This window comes from Geotrypetes seraphini, chromosome 8, assembly GCF_902459505.1.
Source record: "Geotrypetes seraphini chromosome 8, aGeoSer1.1, whole genome shotgun sequence".
NCBI lineage: Eukaryota > Metazoa > Chordata > Amphibia > Gymnophiona > Dermophiidae > Geotrypetes > Geotrypetes seraphini.
The window spans coordinates 99,396,362-99,422,781 of record NC_047091.1 but is presented as its reverse complement, the minus strand read 5'-3'; the positions used below and the strand labels follow the sequence as shown (position 1 = coordinate 99,422,781).

Below are 26,420 nucleotides of genomic sequence, written 5' to 3'. Positions count from 1 at the left end.
CCATGTTACTACGTGGAACAGAAAGTTTCATCAGATGTGGCAGGAAGGATGACAAGGAAAACAGAGGCTTTGAAGCAGACTGCTATAATTGCTGCATTGCTGCTATTCACAATGATCAAGGCAAGTACAGGAATCATTGGACAATGAGGAGGGAGGAAAAGGACGCTGAAATTGCGCCAAGGGGGAGGGGAGAGGACCTACAGGATAGAGGGAAGAGATCTGCTGGTTGTGCTCTGCAGGATCTTTGGGGAGGGAGGCAAGTTGTAGATGTGAACTAGAGCACAGTTCTTCAACCGCCGGTCCGCGGACCGGTATCGGTCCGCAGGAAATTTTTGCCGGTCCGCACAGGACCGGCAAGATTGACTCATTTCAACTTCCTGCCGGTCCGCGCAGGACCGGCGAGATCAGCATCGGTAGCGTGCGCTGGGCCGGAGAGATCTTGGGGAGCCTCCGACAGTGGCTTTCTCCCCTCTCTGCAGCTCTCCTTTACTTCCCAGTGCAGCGATTCACGAAGGCAGCCTCGGGGCTTTTGCTGAGTCGCGGCTGCCTCTGATGATGCAACTTCCTCTTTCCTCAGAGGCGGCGCGACCCAACAAAGGACCCGAGGCTGCCTTCGTGAATCGCTGCGCTGGGAAGTAAGAAGAGCTGCTGGGAGGGGAGAAAACCACTATCAGTCTGGGAAGCTGCTGGGCAGGGGAAAAAAGGGACAGTTGCTACTGGAAAGGGAGAAGGAGAGATGCTTCTGGGAGGGGAGGAGGGAAAGGAATCTGGGAAGCTGCTGGGCCAGGGAAAAAAAGGACAGCTGCTACTGGAGAGGGAGAAAAAGGAGAGATGCTTCTGGGAGGGGAGGAGGGAAAGGAATCTGGGAAGCTGCTGGGCAAGATAAAAAAAGGGACAGCTGCTACTGGAGAGGGAGAAGAAGAAGGAGAGATGCTTCTGGGAGGGGAGGAGGGAAAGGAATCTGGGAAGCTGCTGGGCTAGGAAAAAAGGGACAGCTGCTACTGGAGAGGGAGAAGGAGAAGAAGAGATGCTTCTGGGAAGGGAGGAGGGAAAGGAATCTGGGAAGCTGCTGGGCTAGGAAAAAAAGGGACAGCTGCTACTGGAGAGGGAGAAGGAGACGGAGAGATGCTTCTGGGAGGGGAGGAGGGAAAGGAATCTGGGAAGCTGCTGGGCAAGATAAAAAAAGGGACAGCTGCTACTGGACAGGGAGAAGAAGGAGAGATGCTTCTGGGAGGGGAGGAGGGAAAGGAATCTGGGAAGCTGCTGGGCAAGGAAAAAAAGGGACAGCTGCTATTGGAGAGGGAGAAGAAGGAGAGATGCTTCTGGGAGGGGAGGAGGGAAAGGAATCTGGGAAGCTGCTGGGCAAGATAAAAAAAGGGACAGCTGCTACTGGAGAGGGAGAAGGAGACGGAGAGATGCTTCTGGGAGGGGAGGAGGGAAAGGAATCTGGGAAGCTGCTGGGCAAGGAAAAAAGGTACAGCTGCTACTGGAGAGGGAGAAGGAGAGATGCTTCTGGGAGGGGAGGAGGGAAAGGAATCTGGGAAGCTGCTGGGCTAGGAAAAAAAGGGACAGCTGCTACTGGAGAGGGAGAAGGAGACGGAGAGATGCTTCTGGGAGGGGAGGAGGGAAAGGAATCTGGGAAGCTGCTGGGCAAGGAAAAAAGGTACAGCTGCTACTGGAGAGGGAGAAGGAGAGATGCTTCTGGGAGGGGAGGAGGGAAAGGAATCTGGGAAGCTGTTGGGCCAGGAAAAAAAAGGTACAGCTGCTACTGGAGAGGGAAAAGGAGAAGGAGAGATGCATCTGGGAGGGGAGGAGGGAAAGGAATCTGGGAAGCTGCTGGGCCAGGAAAAAAAAGGACAGCTGCTACTGGAGAGGGAGAAGAAGGAGAGATGCTTCTGGGAGGGGAGGAGGGAAAGGAATCTGGGAAGCTGCTGGGCAAGATAAAAAAAAGGGACAGCTGCTACTGGAGAGGGAGAAGAAGAAGGAGAGATGCTTCTGGGAGGGGAGGAGGGAAAGGAATCTGGGAAGCTGCTGGGCAAGGAAAAAAAGGGACAGCTGCTACTGGAGAGGGAGAAGGAGAAGGAGAGATGCTTCTGGGAGGGGAGGAGGGAAAGGAATCTGGGAAGCTGCTGGGCTAGGAAAAAAGGGACAGCTGCTACTGGAGAGGGAGAAGGAGACGGAGAGATGCTTCTGGGAGGGGAGGAGGGAAAGGAATCTGGGAAGCTGCTGGGCATGGAAAAAAAAGGGACAGCTGCTACTGGATAGGGAGAAGAAGGAGAGATGCTTCTGGGAGGGGAGGAAGGGAAGAGAGTTACTGCTGGACAGGAGGAGGAGGGAAGGGAGAATGAAAAAAGGAAGGAAACAGCTGGCAGAGAGATTAGAGGAGGGGAAGGGGAGACACAGGCATGAGAAAGTAGAGAGATTGATGATAGGAAGGGGTCAGCAGAAAAATAAGCAGAGGGACAACGATGATAGATCTGGTGTAGGAGAGATAAAAATGAAGAGAGCAGTGACGCTGGAATGAATCATTTAAATAGGAGAGAGGGGCACAAGCTGGATGGAAAGGGGAGAGGGACATAGAAAGAAGACAGATACCATATGGAAGGGGGAGAGGACAGACAGTGGATGGAAGGGGCAGATGCTGGATTGAAGAGACAGAGAGGGCATACGCTGGAAGGAAGAGAGTGAAAAAAAGATTGAAAGCAGAAACCAGAGACGACAAAAGGTAGAAAAAAATAATTTTATTTCTATTTTGTGATTAGAATATATCAGATTTGAAATATATATCCTGCTAGAGCTGGTGTTAGACATAACTGGGGACTGCAAAACCCAGGCAGTGCTTCTTTAGCTTTCAGCTGGCTTAGGGCGCTCTCTGACCAGGAGGCAGTTGCCCTAGTTGCACTCCCCTAAAACTATTCCTGTCATGTGTTACTTCAGTATTTTGTTAGCATGATATTTCTGTGTAGCATTCTGTAATTATTTGGCTTGTTCAGTTTTCTTGATAGTAGAGGGGATATATGTGAAGGGGAGGGGAGATAGGGGTTTTGTTGATCCTTGCTCTGAATTATTTGTATTTATAAAATGACAATTCTACAGAATATTGTTTCTTTTTATATTTAATAAAATACATTCAATATAAAATCATAACTGAGGCTTGTGTGGATGGGATCAGATGATTTGTGGGGACCGAGCTCGCGGAGATGGGGCGGAAACGGGATTTTTAAATTTTAGTCCTAGTAGTTTGCCGGTTCACAAAATAATTCTTTTTTTTCTGCCGGTCCACGGGTGTAAAAAGGTTGCAGAACACTGAACTAGAGAATGACACGGTAACCCGTTCACACGGATAACCGCAGTAAAACCGCAAGAATGGGTAACATCTATATCTATATACCGCTGGCATGGGGCCAAACCTTTTCACCACTCCACAGAGCGGTAAAAAGCTTTGTTCTCGTGGAGAACCCCACCCACCATAGCTCCCCAATATTTCACTATTACGGATCCAGCAGCTCTAGACCTTCACCTCATGGGTCCAACAGCTCCAGCCCATCCACCCCCCTCGCTCATGGTTCCGGCGGCTACAGCCAGCTTCCTTCCCTCTCTGCCACTGGCACACACCTTGCAGAGTGAGCCGATCTCTACGCAGGGCTGCTGGACTGTGCTTGCGGCCTTCCCTCTGCCAAGCTCCTCCTTATGACTTGAGAAAAGGAGAGATGGTGGATCTGGGGATGGTGAGATCCTTCGCTGCAGCTGCCGGCAGCATGAGTGAAGTAAACACGCTGCCTTCAAGTTTCATTTTAATTTGATGAATCGCTTAACTTAATTTTTACTAAGCGAGTTACAGCATAAAAAGAGAACATTTATTTATACATGTTTAAAAAATATATATATATTTAAAACAATAATTAGGACCGAAAGACATACAGACCAACCAAAACACTAGGCAAAAAAAAGGGCAAAACTACAGTTCAATATTTTCCAGGGTATAGAAAAGAACCATAAACGAAGGGAAAAACATTAGGAGAGGGAAAGTGAAGATATAAAGGGTAAAGTAAAATATTTTAAACATAATTTATAGATTAAAAGCGTCTTTAAAAAGAAAGCTTTTTAAATTACTTTTAAAATGACTCAGGTTGTTTTCCTCTCTCAGTTGCAGAGGTAAAGAGTTCCAAAGTTGTGGTGCTATTACCGAAAACATATCTTGTCGACGAGTTCCAATAATTTTCAGGGAAGGAACAACTAAGAGTTTTAGGTTGGTGGACTGAAGGGAACACGACGTACTATAAGGAATAAGTGCATTATTGATAAATTGGGGTTCATTAGTATCAAGGGTTTTGAATACTAATAATAAAATTTTGAAAGTAATGTGGTGGTTAATAGGGAGCCAGTGAGATTTAATTAGAAACGGAGTAACGTGATCATATTTTTTACCATTATGAATAAGTTTAACGGCAGTGCTTTGGATAATTTGTAATCGTTTCTTTTCCTTTTGTGTAATATTTATTAATAATGAATTACAATAATCAAGTTTGGCAATAATCAAAGAGTGAATTAGAATATTTAGAGATTTTGGCTCTAGGAACTTAGAAATTGACTGAATCATACGTAATCTAAAAAAGCAAGACTTTACAATATTACTTCTATGCTTGTGATATGAGAATTTGTTATCGATGGTGACACCAAGAATTTTTAAGGATGATACAAGTTCTAGGTGAATGTTATCAAGGGTAAAAGGGACAGTCAAATTTATTCCCTGTTTCCATGTAAATAGTAAAGCTTTTGTTTTTTGTATGTTTAGGGCTAACACGTGGGAACTAAGCCATTGTTTAACCTTCTCTAATTTTAAATTGATGTCTAGTATTTCATCTTTATTTTCTGGATTTAGAGGATGGAAGAGTTGAATGTCGTCGGCGTAAGTGAAGGTGGTGAAGCCTATAGACTGACATAAGGTCAGTCGGGGGGGGGGACAAGCTGGAAGCTTTCCCTCTGCTACTACTTCCTGGCCCAGCTTAGGCATGAAGCAGTAGCAGGAGTAGTCAGAGAAATGCTGGACTAGAGAATGACATGGGGACAAATTTTTCCCCATCCCCACAGGAACTGAGTTTCCCCGTCCCGGAAAGATCTTTTCCTGCAAGCTCTGTTCTCATCTGCACAAGCCTCAAACACTTTAAAATCATAAGTTAGATTATTGCAACTCCCTCTATAATGGAATCACCCAAAAAGAATTACGCCGTCTGCTACTCATTCAAAATACGGCAATTAAATTCATCTTTAAAGTAGGAAAATATGATCACATTACTCCTCTTCTGCGAGAAGCACATTGGCTACCCATAACACATCGTATCACTTACAAAACTTTACTACTGGTCTTTAAAACTCAAACTTTTGTGCCTCCCACCCTTTCTTGACAGACTCATCATCTCCTATTGCTCTCCCCAGACCCTTAGATCGGTTGATCAAAATTTATTAACCATACCTTCTATCAAGGAATTATACTACACCAGAAATACTAATTTTTCCGTTGTAGCTCCAACTTTATGGAACGCCATGGCACCTCAACTCCGCCACGAAAATTCACTCGACAAATTAAGACTAAACTAAAAACGTTCCTATTCTAAGACCGCATACCATAGCGTCTAAATATCTTCTTTTCCAACAGTACAGCAGTATATTAAACGAACCGCTTTTAAGAAGTGATCCCTTTTCCTGGTGTTTTATTCTACCCCCCATTCCCCTAAATAATTTATTTTAATGATGTAATTATTAACTTTCCTCCCTCTATCCTCAGCTCATGTTCATATTAGTAATTTGTCTATTTAAAGTTCACTTTTTTTCCCCCTCTTACCCCCTTTTAAAATTTATTGTAACATTATTTTTAGCTTTGTAAACCGGCCAGGTGCATGTCGATGGTCGGGATATCAAAATTTAATTAAACTTGAACGTGAAAAAATTTGTCCCCATGTCATTTTCTATGCTAGACTGCGGGGATGGAGACTAAAAAAAGGAAAGATGCTAGACCTCTGGGGGAGGGAAGGGAAAGGGAAGTGGAGGACAGAGATGGAAGATGGATGGTGAGCTTGGAGAAAGAAGAAAACATCAAAAGGGCAGGATACCCTGGCAAACAAGTTAACAGAAGAAAAACAGAAACCAGAGTCTGGGACCAACATGATTTGAATAATGACCAGACAACAAAGGCAGAAATTTTTTTTCTATTTTCTGTTTTATGATTAGAATATGTAAGAACTGAAATGTTATCCTGCCGGTGCTGGTGTTAGACATGAGTACAGCCCAGGGCAGAAATTTGGGAGGGGACCCCAAAGCCCTCTACTAGCCTCTGTCATCTTCAGCTTCCAGCAGGCTTAGGGCTTTCTCTAGCCAGGGGGCAGTTGCTCTAATTGCACTCCTTGGCCTAACACCATCCCTGGCATGTGTGATCTTTATATTTTGTACAGTATAAGAGGAAATGAATCTTTTTATTTCTTTGGTGTTGTACTATATGAAATGTGTGGCTTCTTGGGATTCTGGTTTAATTTATGTTTATCATTTTTGGTCAGTTATTATGTATTTGGCATTTGTGTTCTGTGTGGTGTGATAGAGGTTTTCTGTTGGAATGAATTTGCTATGTAGCATTCAGTTTTCCTGATAGTGGAGGGGATATTGTAAGGGGAGATGGGTTTTGTTGATCCTTTTTCTGAATTTGTGATTTATAAAATGACAGTTGTACAACATATTGTTGCTTTTCATACTTTAATAAAATGATTTCAATATAAAATAGCTATCCAAGACTTATTCTCTAATGTGAACCAGCTGGTGAGAGAGACAAACACACTGGACCAGGGAAAGGGTGGTGGGAACTGAGAGGGAGATATACAGGCCCATGGAAGGAGTGCAGGAGGAAAGGAAGAGAAAGGGGATCATCAGAGAGACAGAGAAGAGATACTGGGAGTGGAGGGAGCATAGGGACAGGGACATACAGGGGCAATGCTGATCACGGGGAGGTGAGGTAGGTACCATGGGGCAATGATGATCATGGGAGAGGATTAGGGACACAGGGAGGAAAAAAGGGGAGATGCTTGTTTTCTGCTATTTCAGATTCGGTTGTTTGTTTGTTTTTAATTAATATACTGTGCAAAGTCTTAATGTAAACCACATCGAGCCCTCTTTTGTAGGGATGATGTGGTATATTAAACAAAGGATTAGATTAGATGCTGAAAATAGGGGATGATAGGGATACAGAGGGCGGATGTTGAATGGTGAGAAAGGGATCGGCACAGAGAGGATTTGTGAAAGGATGGATAAGGACTCAGAAATGATAGACAGTGGATATGTATAGAGAAGAAATGTCAAATGAACAAGAAATCCTGAAAAGAAACAACAGAGAACTGAAAAATAAAATGCTCAGACAACAAAGGTAGAATAATTATTTTGATATGTTAAGTTTTTGGAAATTTGCATCTCTAATATTTTGCATTTAATTTTCTATTTCTCTGACCTTGAGACTTCCAGTACTTTTTTTTGGGCCTTCATATCTTTGTTACTGATCTGTGGTCCCTTTATATGCCATAATGTTTCCACGTTTCTACAAGAGAGTCTGTGTGTTTTGCATGTGTGACCAAGGTGTAGTATTCTGTTATCATGTAGGGTCTGTATAGAGATGTTATATTCCTATTTATTTGGGGGGTTTTTTACCAGGTAGTTTTAGGGCCTGGTGTAATATTTACAGTATACTACCTTTTCATGTGTAAGGTTGTTGCTCTTTCAGTCCTGGGAGTTAGCGTTGTAACTGGTGTGGTAATATTCTGAGAGTTTTTGCACAAAATTTGGGTATATTTTTTTGCAGGCAGGATCTGATGCCAAGGACAAGTGAGATGTGTACGAGTAGAAAAGCTGACTAGCTGGAGGCCTTCATGGAGGCCTAGGCATCATTATGAACAGATGTTTTTTGGTCTACTTTAATGCAATTGCCTAAGATATATAAGTTTGTACTGTTCAATTTTCACCCACTTTATTCTTTGGCTTGATCACATATTTAATACCTAATTTTTTAAAAAGGTATTATTTGCAAATTCTTTGCTGACCGTTTTTTCTACATGTTGACAAACAATTCTGGATTCAGGTCCCACCCTGGCCCGTCCACTTTAGCCTCCCTAAACAGCTAAGCACCGATTACCTATGAAGTTAACAGTTGTCTTCGTGTCTTTATAAAAAGGCTGATACAATGACTCTTGAAAAGTGCACAAATGCTCTCACATTAATTTACTCCTGTTCTGAAGAATGTGCAAGTGTGTGTGTTTGTGTATGGTATGAATGTACATGTGTATTTTAATAAAATACATGTACTGTATAACTATAAGCCTACTCTATACAAACTCTGCCCCTGAAAATGCATTATTTTTGTCAACACAGACTTATATGCATATTTGGTTGCAGTTATTGTAAGGGCTCTTTTCTTTGTGTAACATGATTAATGTGCAAATAAATAAAGCTTCATAAAATTACCTCCATAATGGGCAGTTTTCAAACTGACTTCCTGGGACAAAAGTCTGGAGGCTTTTAACTCAGGGACTTTCCAGTTTTCTGAGGCAGGGCATGTGTGTCTTTTTACCCTAATACCCGCCGCCCACCCAAACACAGACACTTTCACCTACTTCTTCTGCAGGGTACTTCTCATAGGAAACACCAGAGGTAGATATGAAATGCCACCTATACCTGCTGCTGCTTCCCTCCTCCAACCTTCAGGTTGCCCTCAAGGAACATGACCTGATACAGCCAAAACTACATGCCACATGGAACTAAGAGCTTTTACCTGTGCTGAGGAAGGGTGATTTTCAAATAGATTTCCAAGATAAATTCCTGTTTACTCATGTAAACTGCACTCCACACGGATGAATACAAAACAGCCTTACAGCAGAAGTGCTTGGACCAAAATACAGTAACCTGGGACAAGCTGCAAGAAACCAGAGTTCCTCTGTGTTAACTGAGGGAAAAGCCACTGTACCAGGAAAAAAGTGAGGGAAAAGCCACTGTACCGGGGAGGGGGTGGGAGAATCAAGATTAGATGAATGCTCCGATGCTACATTCTAATACTTTGAATTATCTATATATGAAGAAAAACCTCCATAAAATAAGGAGAATGATATACGATCATCACAGCGCAGAATTGAAGAACTTTTTATCTCCATGCATCAGAGCCCGGGCCGTCGCTTTTTTTCCAGATTTGGGAGTGTTTCTGGATGGACCTTACTTCCCATGCTCGCAGTAGATTACTGAATTTGTAAGGATGATCACATGCTACACAATGTGTTTATGGACACTAATTCTATGGACGTGGGGGGGGGGGGGGGATTGGTTTGTGCACATGTGAGAGAATTTGGTTTGCATTTCTGTATGATGTTTCTTGCACTTTATTGAAATACTTAATAAATATACTTAAACATATCTCCTTGCATCAAGTACTGAGCTTTTCATGTTCCCTGTTTTTTGCCATATTATGCCTCCAAGTGTTAAGTCACCCCAAAGCATCATTATATATAATCCAAAGTTTGTGTTCTCTCTATATGACAGACCCCCCTTCTGTCACTGCCGTATGATGTTCTTATAAATCTGTTGCACTCTGTAAAAACAAACTACTAAAATAGCGTTCAAAATGTTCCGATATAATTACTATGCAAACAAGAGTATTACTTGTTTCTTCATCCAATTAGCAAAGTGAACACTCCTCTTAAAGCTTCCAAGAGGAGGATACGTTTGAGACAAAATCCAAAATCTTGGAAACTCCAAAAAACATCTTAAAAGAAAAAGGATTTTACAATTTTAAAATTTCAGAATGCTTCATACACACACACACACACTTCTCCCTCCGCATTCGCTGTGATAGGGGATTAACGGAACCGCAAATACAGAAAAACCGCGAATAACTTTTTCATATGTTATTCGCTGTTTTCTATTAAAAACCAATGTGAATATGGTAAAACCACAAATAACATGGTGGGAGACCTGGCCTGTTCCTGAAGGAGAGGCAAAACATGGCAAAGAAAGTGCTGGGAATTGGCAATTTCTCTATGCAAGCTGATGTAATTTGGGGGGAGGAGCCAGCAAGCTAAAAACCGTGAATAATCGAAACCGTGACTGCTGAAACTGCGAATATGGAAGGAGATTTCTATTCCGCCATTACCTTGCGGTTCAAGGCGCATTACAAAAGAGATAAAAAAACGGAGGGTTACAATGGAAGAACATTTGTCCTTTCTAGAGAGGTAAAGAGTAGGTTATGTAGTTTCTGTGTGGCGGGAAGAGGGAGGGGGGAAGGACGGTAAGTTTGAAGTTAGGGCTGTTTCAGGAATTTCTTGAAGAGCATAGTTTTTATTTCTTTTCTGAACAGTCTGGTGTCGTTATCAGTAGATTGGAGATTTGGTTATCTAGTTTAGCTGCTTGAGTGGCCAGGAGGCCATCGTATAGTTTTTTCCGTTTTATTTCTTTGATCAAGGGGTGTGTGAATGGGGGGGGGGGGTGTTTTTCTATGTCTGATTGAGGTGGTTTGGATGAGGCGGTTGTTCAGGTAGGTTGGGCTGTCTCCGTTTAAGGCTTTAAATAACATACAGTAGAATTTAAATATATATATATAAAAAAGGTATTTTACTAAAGCTTAGCACACACTAAATGCTATAAAATGGGCTTCATAGCTTTTAGCAGCTTTAAGGGCTCCAAAGTGAAATGTCATATTACAATAATTTAGAGAAAAAAAACAAAAAACCACCAACCGACAGCATGACTTCTCAAAAGGTTCAGGGCATAGCTTCTATCATCACTTCTACAGCTTTACTAAGGGCTCCTTTTACGAAGGTGCGCTAGTGTTTTTAGCGCACGCACCGGATTAGCGTACGCTAGCCGAAAAACTACCGCCTGCTCAAGAGGAGGCGGTAGCGGCTAGCGTACGTGGCATTTTAGCGCGCGCTATTCCGCACATTAAGGCCCTAACGCGCCTTCGTAAAAGGAGCCCTAAATGTACTGCTATCCAGAGAGAGTGTTCCCACACCATGGAGTTTATAATCTAGTCAAACCATGCAGACAAGATAAAACATTTTAGTAAATTAATTACAGAAAATGATTAAAAATCCACAAAGCCATCGAGCCGAGATTTTAAGATTTAAAATGAGATGCAAGAGGTTTTTTTTTCCAAATAGAATTTGGATATGCTACTGGAGATCTCAGATTTTTGTTTGCTTTCTTTCTTTTTTTTTTTTTTTTTTTAAAGCTTTTCAGTGTTGAACTCCAGGGTGCAATCGCTCTTAAGAAAGCTTAAAAAAAACACACCAGATAAAGTTTGGCTGAGCCTCTGGCAGCAGAGGGGGAAGGGGGAGAGAGAGCATCGTAGCCAAGTTATTAATCCTCAGACTCCTGACGGTGCATGGTCAGCAGATTCTTCCCACCTCAGGACTGTTGGTTAAACATGAATGCCAGTCCTCAAAGAAGCAGCACAAGAGCAGTTTCACTGCAAACTGTCTTTGAGTCAGCAACACCGGCCTGAAAGATCCTCAGCAATGCCAAAAACACACTATTTTTAATTCTCCTGTTTTGGCCATGGTCGTAACACTTTTGTCTCCCTGATAGCTTGGAGTGCCAGGGCATTAACACCCCACACTCCAAAAGCTGCAAGCACCGAGTCTATCCTGGGCTTCTGGCTCAAATCCTGCTATTGGATCATAGCCCAAAAAGAGGCTGATAATTCCATCTGCACTTTGTTCAAAAGACTTCCAAAAGCTGTGCTGGAGACATTAACAGATATAAGAAATGTTCTTTTTTGATTCTGAGGGGGCAGGAAGTTAACCTACCTAAAGAGCAGATGGATATGTTATCAGACACTTGGAACTGTGATTGTATGTGTATGACCTCCTTCGCCAGGGTGGGAGGCGGAAGGGGGGGGGGTGAGAATCTCCAAACACAACCAGTTTAAACTGGTCTTGAATGCTGGCATGTTTCCCAACTAGAATTTTTTTTTCCCCTTTCATACAGTTCTCTTTAGACTTTTTAAAAGAGGGATCTATTAGGAATAAGAGCCAGCTAACAAAACCCACCAAACAAACCTCCCCAACACAGCTCTGTTCAAAAAGCAAACTGTGCTTTTTATAAGCCATCTTCCTCGGCTTAGGAAACCAGCAGAAAAGGAAAAACTTTACGAGTGGATGTATTGGATTTGTAATCCATATCTACTGTATATTCTGGAGAGAAGGGGGTGCAAACCGTGCGTTAACACTGTGCAATTTGATTGTTGGGGGGATGGAGTTTAAATGGCTGGAACTGTTGGATAATGACATCCTAAACACAACTGGATTTAATGCCTCTACCCCACCCCCATCAATTAAGTGGCACATCTATTGCATTACTCACTGCATGAAAAAAATAGGATCGCGCCCCCCCCCACACCCATGTTGCGATGGCAGTCATGCTACAGTGCAACAGCAATACCTACTAACTAATTGCAAAAGTCTCTCTCACCACGCTAAGCTATTGAATGTTGATTTAATGCAAAGTTCAGGGGGAAAAAACAAAGGGGAAAGGACTGACGCTCAGCAGGACTTAACCAAGTGGAAGCAACTCCTGTCCAAATCCATATTCGGATTTTCAGTAGCATCATCTGGATAAAGCTGCAAGAAAATCCACACAGAACACCCAGGTTTGGCATTTCCTCTTATTTGTCTTGTGGTCAGTCTGTTGACTGGTAGACCAGATAACATTAGAAAAAAAACCCCAAAACACATTTATCCAGATGCGTATCTGAGCAACGGTCTGAATACCGCCAGTGACCTTCTAGCAACCAGTGGCCAAATTATACTCAGAAATTCCGTGCCAAACGATATCACAGCTGAAGCAACCTTGAAAGAGCAACCTTGAAAGAGACCTGGGAGTGATGGTAGACACAACATTGAAGGCGTCGGCGCAGTGCGCCACAGCCTCAAGGAAAGCGAACAAAATGTTGGGTATGATTAAGAAAGGTATCACGACCAGGACGAAGGAAGTCATCCTGCCACTGTATCGTGCAATGGTGCGCCCGCACCTGGAGTACTGTGTCCTGTACTGGTCGCCGTACCTCAAGAAGGACATGGCGGTACTTGAGAGAGTCCAGAGAAGGGCAACTAAGCTAATAAAGGGTATGGGGGACCTCTCATATACTGACAGACTGAAAAAGCTAGGGCTTTTCTCCCTGGAAAAGCGACGACTTAGAGGAGACATGATAGAAACCTTCAAGATCATGAAGGGCATAGAAAAAGTGGACAGGGACAGATTTTTCAAACTATGGGGCACCACAAGTACAAGGGGGCACTCAGAGAAATTGAAAGGGGAAAGGTTTAGAACAAACGCCAGGAAGTTCTTTTTCACCCAGAGGGTGGTGGATACATGGAACGCGCTACCGGAGGATGTGATAAGCAGAAGCACGCTACAGGGCTTTAAAGAAGGTCTGGACAGGTACCTGGAGGACAAAGGGATTGAGGGGTACAGATAGGAGTAGAGGTAAGGTTATAGGGATAGGATTAGAGGTAATTTATAAAATTAGTCAGAGACCACTGTTCAGGAAGTGGGCCTGATGGGTCGCAGCGGGAGCGGACCGCTGGGCGAGATGGACCTCTGGTCTGCCTCAGTGGAGGCAACTTCTTATGTTCTTATGAATATTGGCCATTTAAAAACACCTCCAAAGAAATCAAACGTGGGATCCTGTCACTGCCTAAGCATCGCCTAAAACAAGGGTGTCAAAGTCCCTCCTCGAGGGCCGCAATCCAGTCGGGTTTTCCGCAATGAATATGCCTGAGATCAATTTGCATGCACTGCTTTCATTGTATACTCATAGATCTCATGCATATTCATTGGGGAAATCCTGAAAACCCGACTGGATTGCGGCCCTCGAGGATGGACTTTGACATCCCTGTCCTAAAATTATGGCCCTGGATGAAAACAAAATATCTTGAAGCTGCCAGTTAACACAGCACCACTGGGTAGACCACTACTCACAACAGTTTCAGAACCCTCCCCCATTGCATTTTCTACCTAAGCACAAGAAGGTAGCAGTCGGGGAACAAGCGCAAAATTACAAGGAAAGTGACAAAGGTGACCAACTGAGGTCCCAGGCTAACACACGCACTGCTTCAGGATTGTCCCCATACTCCAGGTTTAACTAAATAAGCTTGATCCAGTCCTGGTTTTCAGATTCGTCCACCCCCATTGCATGCAGGGATTTGAAGTTCTGATTTTCAAAGAAACAGGATGATGATGATCTCTGTATGCAATGGAGATGGGACAAAGCACAACCAAGACTCTGGATTGGCCTCTCCAGGTTCACGTAAGGCAGCTGCTCCTAGCAAAAAAAAAAAAAGGATTTTTAAAAATACAGCTGTGAACAATATATAATGACTGAGCCCAAGGCTGTGGTTCACAGCTATGGGTTGAGCCCCCAAATACTTTCACACTGTCAGCAGACTTGGGGGGGCCAGAGAAATAGAGCTGCTCTCCCCCTAGGCCTGCTGCTAGTCAGTGAACTAGCCCTGACTCCTCCTGGCTTTACACTGGAAATCCACGCATGGCATGACTGAGATCTGAGCACACGGCTCAAGGGGTCCAGTGGTAACTGCTGCTTTGGATAAGTGTGGAGGGGTAGAGTGCATAAAAGATAGGAGAAGGTAGAGGCCTGCTATTTTGTTTTCTTCATTATCTGGGGCCATGTGAATGTTTCAAGTGTTAAAATGGAAAGAGGTCTGGGAAGCACTAGCACAGAGGAAATGTTGTGTGGATTATCTCCTGGCACAACCCAGACAGACTGTACAAAGTCAGCAAGCTACAGAAGTGACAGTGCAACAGCCAACGTCTTCCTTACATCTTTAATCTCTGTCATTTACTTAAAAAAGCAAATCTCGGATAGATATTCTTCTAAAATTACACACATGCACTCTTTCACCCCAACAAGACAAACAATGCCAATGTACTTTGGAAACGCACTCTAATTTGTGGCAGGATACATGAAAACAGTCACCCAAATCTGCCTCAGGTCTGTCGAATCCCTCCTCCTCTAAACCACAAACTGCTCATTACAGATTCATCAAGAATGGAAATCTGAAATGCTCTTAAAGGGTTTTTTTGGGGGGCTGGGGCCAGCCCAGTGGTTCAATGACAGTGTGTGCTGGTAAGTCACTGCTTCCATTCACAGATCAAGTAGGATTAGGAACACTAGTCCATAGCCCCTGGTGCAGGAAAGGCAGTCACAGTCAGCATTAAAGTGAATGCCTGCCGACGACTGGAAAAACCATACCTTACTTGATAATTTTCTTTCCTTTAGGCGCAGCAGATGAATCCTGTCGTGGGAAGGAGTGCTCGACTTCGGCAGCAGGAGGGCTTCCACTGTCATTGTGAGGGGGGGGGGGAAGAAGTTAGCAGTGTCAGATGATTGTGCGACACAGCAGGAGAGAGTGGGCATCTTTCTTGCCGATCTTCAATTTGTTTTTAAATTTGCGTTGGGGGGGGGGGATCCTGAGCTGTCAAGCCTTACTTTTCTGTCAGAAAGTAAGGCAACGACAGCTTAGACCTGTCATTTTGGCCACAACTGTGGCACAACGAGGTTAGAGAATCACCCGGTGATTATAGAGAATTACTTGGAGTGATCATTTTAATATTAATAACCTAGTTGTACTACATTTGCATGGCAGTATTGACGACTGCTAGAAATCTCATAAAAAACCTCGGTAAGCCATTTTGATAATCTGCTGCTAAAATACATGCAGGCTCCTGAATCAGGCATGTGCGAATCTAGCATTACTTAAACCGGCTGGAACCCGGTTTAGTGAGCACATTAAAGGCAGATTTTAGATTTGAGAATGTGGCCCTGAGTGGCAAGACCAGCCAGAACACTCCTTTCCCTCCCCCCAGCATGTCTTTTGCCATCTGCAGGTTTTCACATCTCCAAGGGTTCTCCGCTACAACAGCCAAAAGAAAAATTCACTTTCTGTGGGAATTTTTTTCCCCACAGCTGTGTTTGATAGGGGATTTGAGGCCTGGCAGCTTGTATAGGCCTGACTCCACCTTTCAGTGCCTGAACAAAAAGCAAAAGATTGGGGGTGGTGAGGGAGGTGCGGCCAGGGAAAGGAAGCCAAGTCACAAGAGCCTGAGAGCTGTCCAAGAATGTGCTATATCAGCAAAACTTCCTTCTCTCTGCACCTTAACACAGAAACCCAGCAGTGAAGTTAGATTAAAAGTCTTCAAGACCTGCCGGCCTGTCCCAGTTTCATCTCTAGCTCCATGCCATCTCCAGAGACCATCCTGCATGAAATTAATTCTACAAATACCCCCCTAGCTTTGGAGTTTTCTTAGGTTTGCCACAAGAGTATCTTCCCAGATTTCTCCCAGCAACAAATACAAGAGGGGCACATGCATTTATCAAACATTTATGGTGTATCTCCAGGGTGTTTGGCTGGCTAGTGCCCCATTTCACTAAAAAGTGGTACAAGGCTGTTTAATTGTTAGAGGAAAATGTTTTCAGTTAACTTTTCTGAAAGTTAAAGCTACAAATTCCAGGAGCTGAAGTTAATAAGGAGAATACATCTCAGAGTTTCACTAGCTAGTAGAATAGACTCTTCATAAGGATGAGAAAAATAAGTCAGGAGGAAAGAGAAAATGGAAAACATGAAGCCCACTTTCATCACTCCTCACACCGTCTACTCAAATCAGTCAGCCCCAAAATTCTGGAAAAATGTGCTTCAAAACCAGCTTTTTACATTTAGCTCTTTACCGGAAGTCACTTGTTTTGTTGTAAATATTTTTGAAACGTCAATAAATAAAATTACTGCATATGGGAGGGAGAGGAAATGGATTATGACAGTAGTAGAAAATATTCTTCCTTACTCCTTTCTCTGGGCACACCATTTCTGTGGCATACCCAGGTGTGACTGGCAGGGCCCAATGGTCAGGAATTTCAAATTCAAACCCCCTCCTCCCAGTCACAGGAGAGGTCCCCTGCACAATAAATGAGCTATACAACACTAGGGCTACACTTTACATCAGTTCAAGCAAACAGGCTGATCTAGTCCGGCTCTTGTCCAACTGCATGCAGGGATTTCTCACTTTAAAGAAATCGGTGGGAAAAATCAGAACTACAAATCCCAGCATGCACTGGGGCAAAACAAGAACTGCATCAGCCTGTGTGAACTATGGTGCTGGGACAATCCACAACAAACATACGAGAGAGATTTGCATATGATGACAGCAGTGTAAGAAAATCTCTTGTATATGCAACAAGGGCTGGGTTGAGAACCCCTGGTCTGGAGCAAGGGTTCTAGACTTCTGTCATTCCAGGACTGCACATAGGTCTGGAACCCAGATAACTGAAAAGCAGGCTCCTGGAACCAAGTATGCACAAATCTACCATTACTTAAACAGGGGTGGGGGGGTGGGATCAGAGGCGTAGGAAGAATGGGAGGCGCCTGGAGCGGTGGTGTCCCCCTCTTGCCCCATGTGCTCCCCCTCCCTTCCCCCATGTCTGTTTAGCTTCCCCAGTGTGAGCAGCATCTCTAACTTGCTACCCAGGCTAGCATCAGCTCTCCTTCTGACATCACTTCCTAGTCATAGGACCCGGAAGTGATGTCAGAGGGGAGTGCCGAGGCTGGCATGAGGAGCTGCTGCTCGCGCCTTAAGAGCTAGAGGTACGGTTGGGATGAATTGAAAGCACGCACACGCACAACAGGGGAGAAGTGAGAAGGCGTGGGGGAGGGGGCAGAGAGGAGAGGTTCCGGCGCCCCCACCAAGACAGCACCTGGGGCAGACTGCCTCCCCTTACTACGCCACTGGGTGGGATGGCCCTTAACTCCCCATTTCAGAGGGCTTGTTAACTCACAGCCCAGGTTTCCTTCCACTCACAGAGCTGAGGATCTCTTCCAAGAATTCTCCTTTGCTACATTTCTTCTGCATTAAAAGCTTCATTTCTTGCTCAGTTCCCATGGGCCAGGACAGCCACACACACACACACACACACACGACCTTTCCAAAATTATCCTTCCCCCATTGCACCCCACAGCCAGAACACATTCTACGAATTTTTATATTTTCTGCAAGTGGCTTGATGAATGCTTTCACTTAAAGCAGCAATGGAGAAAAAAAAAAAAAAATGGCCTTAAAAATCACTGCCAAACATTGCAAACTATTAATCACTTCCAACTTCAAATTCTCAGTTCTCCCCCTCCCTCCTTCCCTTCTTCTATGACCTGTCACTCCCCATACTTCCTTTCCTACCCTCGTATCTGTCCTAGCTCATTTCTCCCTCCCTTCTTTGTGGCCTGACGCTGAATTCCTATGAGCGTCTGCGCAGCGTCACAGCATTTAGTGCTCTGGGCTGCGGTAGAAACCTCTACTATGTCTTCGTAAAAGAGGGTCTAAATTAGTTACAGAAGTTCAAACATAACTTTTTCAGATTGCTTATTGGATCTGAGACTTTAGTCACCTTTCTCCCCCAGATGGCCACAAAGGACTATTAAAACCTAAACACAAACGCTATCCCTCATAAGCACTGTTCCCTCTAAGCTGTGCGCTTGTGCGCACGCACACAACTTGCCGAACCCGCGCACATAAATTAAAATAGCCGCACAAAAAATTAAATTTTTGCCTAAAAAGATTTTCACTGCTAAAATGAAATGTTGTAAAAGACCAGCTGTTCTGATTTTCCATTTATCACATTTATTGAAGCGTTATAATATAAATTTTAAGTCATTCACGTGATTCCGTTATCTTTGGCAGTTGAACTTGACACGTCATGTGCCCCATAGGGCCAGAGCCTATGGCCCATAGGATATGAAACACTTCCGATTCTTTGACTTCCTGAAGTTCCGCCATATTGTTTATTTCATGGAATCGTAGTGTGCAGCGTGGTACTGCAGTTGTATAACTGTATTCGTTTATTAAATTGCAACCAGATATAACTCTTAAAATGTCTAAACCGCGAATGGTGAAAAGTGTAAAATGCAAGAGAGCTGCAACAGCTTTTAGGTCTGAATGGCTTGAAGAAATTGTTGAAACGGAGACACCGGAATCTCGAAATACAATGCGTGTTCAACTGTGTGAAATATTTACCTATGAGGAAGACAATGGAGTTGTGTGTTGTTACTGTCAAGATGCCAAAGCAACTGGAAAATTCTCTACTGGAAAAATATGGGATGATGTTTGGAAACTGGACTTTCTGAAACGCCATCTATCAAGTAAATCTCATACTGACAGTATTAGGAAACTCAGAAGTAAAAATCCGAATTTAAGAGGGGGACTGGTTAACATGTTGCTTGAAAGCTCAACCAAAAAAGAAAACAGGCAAATTAGTAATGAATGGAAGCGTTCCAGTGCTGATGAAATTAAGGTTCTTGTTGACAGTGTTGTGCTGGCCATAAAGATGAATATCTCAATGCTCTCTGTTCAAGATATCAATGAGCACATGACGAAGTATGTTAGTATACCTGATAGCTGGAGAAGCAAAAACTATGCATTTGAATTTCTTGGAATTATCAATGGCATCGTGCAAGATGATCGTATGGCAGACATTAAATTAGCAACGTATCATACGTTAACTGATGATGAAAGCACAGACATTTCTGTCAACAAGTACTTAATACTCTACTTTAAGTATCGGTCAGTCAATTCAAATGAGTATAAGACATCATTTGGTGGGATACTACAATTGGAAGCATGTGATGCTACATCAATAGTAACAGCAATTAGGAAATTCTATAGGAAACATGAACTTGACCTGAATAAAATGGTTATGTTCACCTCTGATGGTGCCTCTGTTATGTTGGGCAAAATAGATGGTGTTGCAGCACAGCTGAGAAAAGACATTCCACATTTAGTGCAGCAACATTGTGTTGCACATCAGGAAGATTTGGGACTTTCTGATTCATGGAAAGAAGTAAAATTGATGAAAGAAGTAGAAACTGTAATGAGAACTGTGTATACGGTGTTCTGTCGGTCTTCTACTAAACGATGCAAATTTCAAGAAATAGCAGATGCATCTGAATGTGAATCAATTGCTTTCAGACCTCTGAATGAAGTGCGCTGGTTATCTAGACACTTTGCTCTTAAAGCAATTATTCGAAATTATGATCCCCTGTTAAAATATTTTGAAGAAGACAAAGATAATGATCCTATTGCAAAGTACTGCTATAAGAAGCTGAACAGTGAACAATTTCATATTACACTTGAAGTTTTGAATGATGTATTATCAGAACTGGCTTCCTTAACCATGGCATTTCAAAAATGTGGTTTGACATCATTGGAAGCTTGCACAGGGTAAATTGAACAACTTCGAATGCAATACTTAGGCGACAAGATTAAGTGGAGTGATAAAGTCAACAGTCTTCTTGACAACAGGATGAGGTCTGGAGAAAAAGTTTCAGTGGATACTAATTCCATATTAATCTTCATCAACATCCTATGTTTGCATCTGGGTGAAAGATTTCCTGAAAATGAAGTTGAGGAATGGTCTGCTTTTGACTGTACAGCAACTTTGACTTCAGAAATGGACATATCAGATCTCTTTGTTTAAAGTATAAACAATTTCTTCCAGAGGAAAGTGTTATTATTCAGCAATACAATGACTTTAAATTCCTTTTTGCAGAAAAAAATTAAAAGCAATCTGATAAACAGCTTTCCAGATATGACGAAATTTGCATTTCAGAATGATCAATTTGCAGATTTAACAAAATTGATGGACATTGGTGCCACTTTCTTAGCATCTAGTTCAGATTGTGAACGTGGTTTTAGTCTAATGAACAATTTGAAGACTAAACAAAGGAATCGTTTACATTTAGAGCATTTTGAAATGCTGATGCGTGTTAAGAGTCACCTTCAAGATGGAGGCTCAACAGATCTTGACAGAATTTATTCGGACTGGATAAATATGAAAGATCGCAGGGAAAAACTTTGAAAACTAAATTGTTGTTATTTTCTAAATTTTAAGTATAAAGTACAATGATACCTTATTTATAGGTAGCGCTCAATGAAACATTTCCAAGAAACATAATTTATGTTTATTGAAATGAGACTTTATGTTACATAAAGTGTAACAAAAAATTACATTGTGTTTTCGTTAATTCAGACTAAACTCAAAGACCTGCCCATAAATGCACATAACTGAACTCCGGGCCCTCTGGCAATCATTTTTATAGTGCACACAAATTTCGTTTTTCGTTAAAACGTGCACAGATGAAATTTTTTGCGCACAAAGCCTATGAAAAATTAGAGGGAACATTGCTCATAAGGGTTTATTTTGGATCTCATCCCATGGGTGCACCTATAGGCTGAGCACAAGTTCCATAAGCAAGGCAATCAAAGCTGACAGAGAGGTGCCCCAACCTTTCCAAGGAGCAAACTGCCCTTGCCTTAGACCACCCCTAAAATCCAGAGGCAAACAGCTTTTCAAACAAAAACCGATTTACTTTCTTAAGGTGAACTGTGCCAGGGAAAAAACCCATACAGTAGCCAGGGTCTTTTTCAATAAAGTCTGAATCACGGGGGGACCACAGCGCTGAATAGCTTCCTAAAAGACATAGCCCCCCTCAATCTTCAAAATCCAATCTACCTCAGAGTACACCGAAACTCTTATTTCCAAAACCATGCAAGAGGCCGCAGGAACTGGAACTGTGCGCCAGCGCTCAATGGGAAGCTAGAAACAGACCCTCTGTGAAAAATGCCTAAGCAATAAGCACAAGAATACAACCAAGAGCTATCATATACAGAATGAAGAGTGGAAGAAAATTGTAGAGTGAACGTGTTGCTCAGTTCTTTGGGGTTTTGGTGGGCAGGTGGGGGAATTAATGCTGCTGGTTGACATTGCCATTTCCTAATGAAGCTCCCCATCCTATGATACTTCCAGGCTGTCAGCCTATATAAAGACTACCAATCGTCTAATTTGTTCATATCTAGAATTGACAACTGCAATGCTCTGTTCATAGGAATCCCTCAGAAAGAAATCAGATGGTTACAGCTTATTCAAAATGCTTCCACCAAATTTATATGGAAGGCAAAAAAATTTGACCACGTCACCCCACTTCTTGAAAAATCTCATTGGCTTCCGGTAGTACACCGAATAAATGACAAGATCTGCCTACTAACACTTAAATCAATACTCTATAAAACCCCAGCCTTTATTGAGCGCGTTCTAATACCCTATATTCCCGCCTGATCACTCAGATCTAACAACCAACACTTGCTAGTTATTCCAACTCTGAAATCTATCAATACCCGGAGGCAATACATTTTTTCTGTCGTTGCTCCACAATTGTGGAATTCTTTACCAACATATATAAAGGGAGGTATTGACAGATTCAAAAGCAAGTTGAAATGCTTTCTTTTTAGAGATGCTTTTAACTGCTAATCTATTTTAGAATTTAATCACTTTTGTTTTTTTAATGTTTAAATGATTTTTATTATTCCAGTAGGAAGAAGCAAATACAAACAGTAGTACCATTCAGGAAATAACATTTTCAACAATATAATCAGTTCCCCTCCCTTCCCCCCTCCCCAAGAATCCATGGCCAGTCCAACAGCTGAGAGTGGGAATAAAATCTTAAAGATTCAAAAGTCTACTGCGAGCACGCGGTGTGAGGTCCTGCCAGAAGTGCTCCCACACCTAACAAAATTTGCGACCCGGGCCAAGAGTCAAGTCTCCCACCATGCGTCTCTCCAGTGTTGCGTGCACTAACATTAGGGATCTCCATTGTGCATATGACGGGGGATCACGGGAGAGCCAGTTGGTGAGGATGGCTTTTTTTCCCATCAAAAGGGCTCTGGAGATAAATACAGACATTCCCCTGGGTTTGGGCGAGGCTATATTATAAAATCCAAATAACGCCCTCGGTTGCGGAAGCCATCGCCTTTCACTTTTTTAATTTTAGCCAGACTGTTAGTATTGTCATTTCCCTCCCTATCATTCTTCCCCTATTTGCTCTCCTTTACTATTATATATTGTATTTCTTCCCCCATTTTTCCTTTAGGATCTGTTTTTTGTCTATTGTTCGGTGTATATTACACTTCTCCCTCGTTATTCGCGGGTGATAGGGGCAGAGCCGGACCGCAAATGGCAAAAAAATGCGAATATCCAGCACTGACCCATCCCCGCCTCCCTTCCGCCTTCCCTGACCCATCCCCGCCTCCCTTCCGCCTTCCCCTGCCATCCCGGCTTTACCTGGTGGTCTAGCTGGTTTTGGGGGCAGGAGCGATCTTCCTACGATCCTGCCCCGTGCAGATAGCCATTAAGAAATGGCTGTGGGGAGTTCCCATAGTCTCTCGAAAGACTACGGGAACTCCCCACAGCCATTTCCTAATGGCTATCTGCACGGGGCAGGAGTGTAGGAAGATCGCTCCTGCCCCGAAAACCAGCTAGACCACCAGGTAAGGCCAGGATGCTGGGGGGAAGACAAAAATATGGGGGTTTTTTCCCTCCTCCCCCTCCCCAAAAAAATGTCGATTATGTGAAATCGCGAGTAGGGAAACCACAAATGGGGAGGGGGAAGTGTAATGAGCTTGTCTCCCTCAATTGACAAACGTCTTTATATGTTTTTAGACTTGTACATCGCTTTGTATTAGATTAAGTGATTCATCAAATTTTAATAAAACTTGAAAGTTGAAAACTTGAAACTTTCCAACTGGCAGCCAGTACAAGGCGAACCGCTGTCAGAAACAGCTTAGCAAAAGAAACTTTCCCCTCATCATAATGATGCAGAAATACTAATCCAAGTGTCGGCTCTAGAGCCCTATCCAAAAAAGATAAGACTTGAAATACAGAGATCCAAAACCCTCGAGCCATTCCACAGTCCCATCACATACCGTATATACTAGAATATAAGATGAGATTTTTGGGCTAAAAAAATGGCCCAAAAATGGGGAGTCTTGAATTATATTCAGGTCATCGCCCACCCGCCCCCTCCCGGATTTGTTGCAGGTCTCCACTGGGCCTGCTTTATGGCCTGGTGGGATGGACTAAGACAGGAGTGAGAACTCGTGGCAGCCATTCACAGAGCAGCTCTACACCGGGAAGGAGCGCGAAAGCTCGCTCGTGCCTGGTAAATTGGGCCCCGAGAACTCGAAGTGGCCATTCAGGGAGGGGACAAGCATGTTTTGCAGGTAAAACTATGATGTCCAATTTTACCTTCTACAGCCATTATTAATCACTTCCACCTTTCAAATGCTTTTGGATGATTATGACTGTAGAGTTTATTTAGGATGATCTTGGACTAGGAGCCAACAGGTTAGGGACATAAATTTAATGGAGGAGGGGAAGGAAGAAGCCAATGGTTCACTTAAAGCAGGACCAGATTAAGGTCAACTGATACCCTAAACACAGCTCAACAATGGTACCCCTCAGCTTTTCCACTGCATAGCTGACAAGACATTAAGTGCTGAGAAATATCTAATCTAATCTAATCTTCCATTTATGAGTCGCACATACCTATGCACAAAAACATCAGATTCATGATACCCAAATGATCTAGATTAATTAGTATATGGTCCATACTCCCTAGATCAGTGTCCCGCAAACTTTTTGTAGTCATGGCACATTAATTTCGGGGCCACGGCTGCAGGGCATGCAGAAAAGCGTGAATGTTGGATGCGATAACATCACGTGCATGTATGATGTCATGTCGATGTCCACGCATATGCGGAGGTCCTCCAGACGGAGCCCTGAGCCTACTATCACTATGCATGTGGGAGGGTGCTGAAGGAGAGGCGCCAGCTGATTGACTACATGACATGCCTCTTGCTGCGAAAGGCACGTTCTGTAAGCAGTCGGCCAATGCCTGCACCTCTCCTCCTCATCGGCGTCTCACAGTACACCCAGAATCTCACCACAGCACACAGTTTGCGATCCACTGCTCTAGATGAAGATTCACCCCTACCCCTTTAAGCCCCACAATAGTTCAAGTCTTAGGAACAGAACAATGCATTTGGCTGTCAAATCTTCAGTACATTAAATCAGCAACTAGAAGGCAGGAGTTAGGAGAAGCAGCAACCTAGAAGTTAGAACAATGTGCTAAGAAAATGTTTTTTTTCTCCACATAAGTTAAAATTTTAAAAAATGCACCTAAAAAAAGTATTTATATATAAAAAAAAAAAAATATATATATATATATATATCTCTTACCTTGCTGCTCAGATGAGTCTGCTCTGGGCATGCTGGCTCCTGGTGTGGCGGGTAGCGGTCTCTGTGCCCTAGGTCTGTGGGTTGGGAAGGACATCCTTACGGGTCCCACATATTCAACATAAGTGCCGGGAAAATCCCCCTTCTGCTTGGTGCGCTCGTTAACTCCCGACATCCAGCCAATCAAGTGGGGGTTCTGCTCATCGCCATCCTTATGCCCATGGGCCTGTAGAGTCACTTTGCTCACAGTCAGGAGGTCTCCGGGCTGGAGGTCAATGTCCTCTCCACGCTCCTTGCAGTACTCATAGAGCGTGCGGTACTGAAACCCTTCCATGGATGACATGTTCTGTGGTTGGTGTGGGGGATGGATTAATGTGAGTTAAGCTTAGCTACAAAAGAACCCTTCTAGTGTTTAAACAGATAAAAGTAATTAAAGCTACTTTCTAATTAACATTTTGGTTATAGTTTGGTACAATGCCTTGAGAATCAAGGGAGAAGTTACTTGTCCAAGTCCAAAAATGAGTACTGAAAAAAAGATGAGGAAAAAAAAATTTTTTTAACCCGTCCTCTATGTACTTAGGTGCCCCCTTTTCTTAATTTGAAGCCTCTGTTTAACCAAATGATCGAACAGAGGGACAGTGCGACAAACATAATCCAAAAGTTCTGAACTTGCATGCAGCAAAATTTAAAAAATATATGTATGTATGTCTGAATATCTGAAAATTCCTTGGGACTCTTCAAAAACACAGACGTGGTGCTAGCAAGTGCTGTGGTTTCTCTCCACGGGTGTAACCGCTGCTGAAGGCCCAGTGCTGGATGGATAACGATGTTACTGCTTGGACAAAACTTCAGATCTTACCAGGAAACTGCAAGTCAAGGATGAAAACCTAGGAAAAAAAGGAAAGGAATACAAAGTGAGGGACAGAGAATAGATAAGGATCAATCAGCAGATGGGACAGTTTCCCAAAGACCTACACTCAAAATTTCTTTTTTTGTAAATATTTTTATTGGTAAGCAAGGTACATATATTAGGAGTACAAATATAGTAATATAGTGGATAAGGAGCCACTGACACACTAACTGATGTGTCCAAAGTAAACAACAACAAAAAAAAACCCCACCAACACACCCCACAAAGAAGCATGAGAACATTTTCTGCTGCTTTGTTTTCTATTTTAGAATAGAAATTTGCACATGATTCCGAGCGTGCTGGTATTGGCATACATCATAGAAGCACGGGAGAACTATTTTAAGTGGTTTTTCACTTTCAAAATTT

At 43.0% G+C, this 26,420-nt stretch overlaps 1 protein-coding gene across 3 annotated transcripts in view; it reads right to left on the bottom strand.

Annotated features, from left to right (window-relative positions):
* The window catches only part of PIK3R2 (phosphoinositide-3-kinase regulatory subunit 2), a 133,843-nt gene that overhangs the window by 59,709 nt on the left and 47,714 nt on the right, over positions 1-26,420 (bottom strand). For all 3 annotated transcript variants that reach the window (XM_033956885.1, XM_033956883.1, XM_033956884.1), the window contains exon 2: positions 25,148-26,031. In XM_033956885.1, coding sequence (XP_033812776.1) covers positions 25,148-25,487 — 340 coding nt within the window. In that variant the 5' untranslated portion in view covers positions 25,488-26,031. The remainder of the gene's footprint in view (positions 1-25,147; positions 26,032-26,420) is intronic.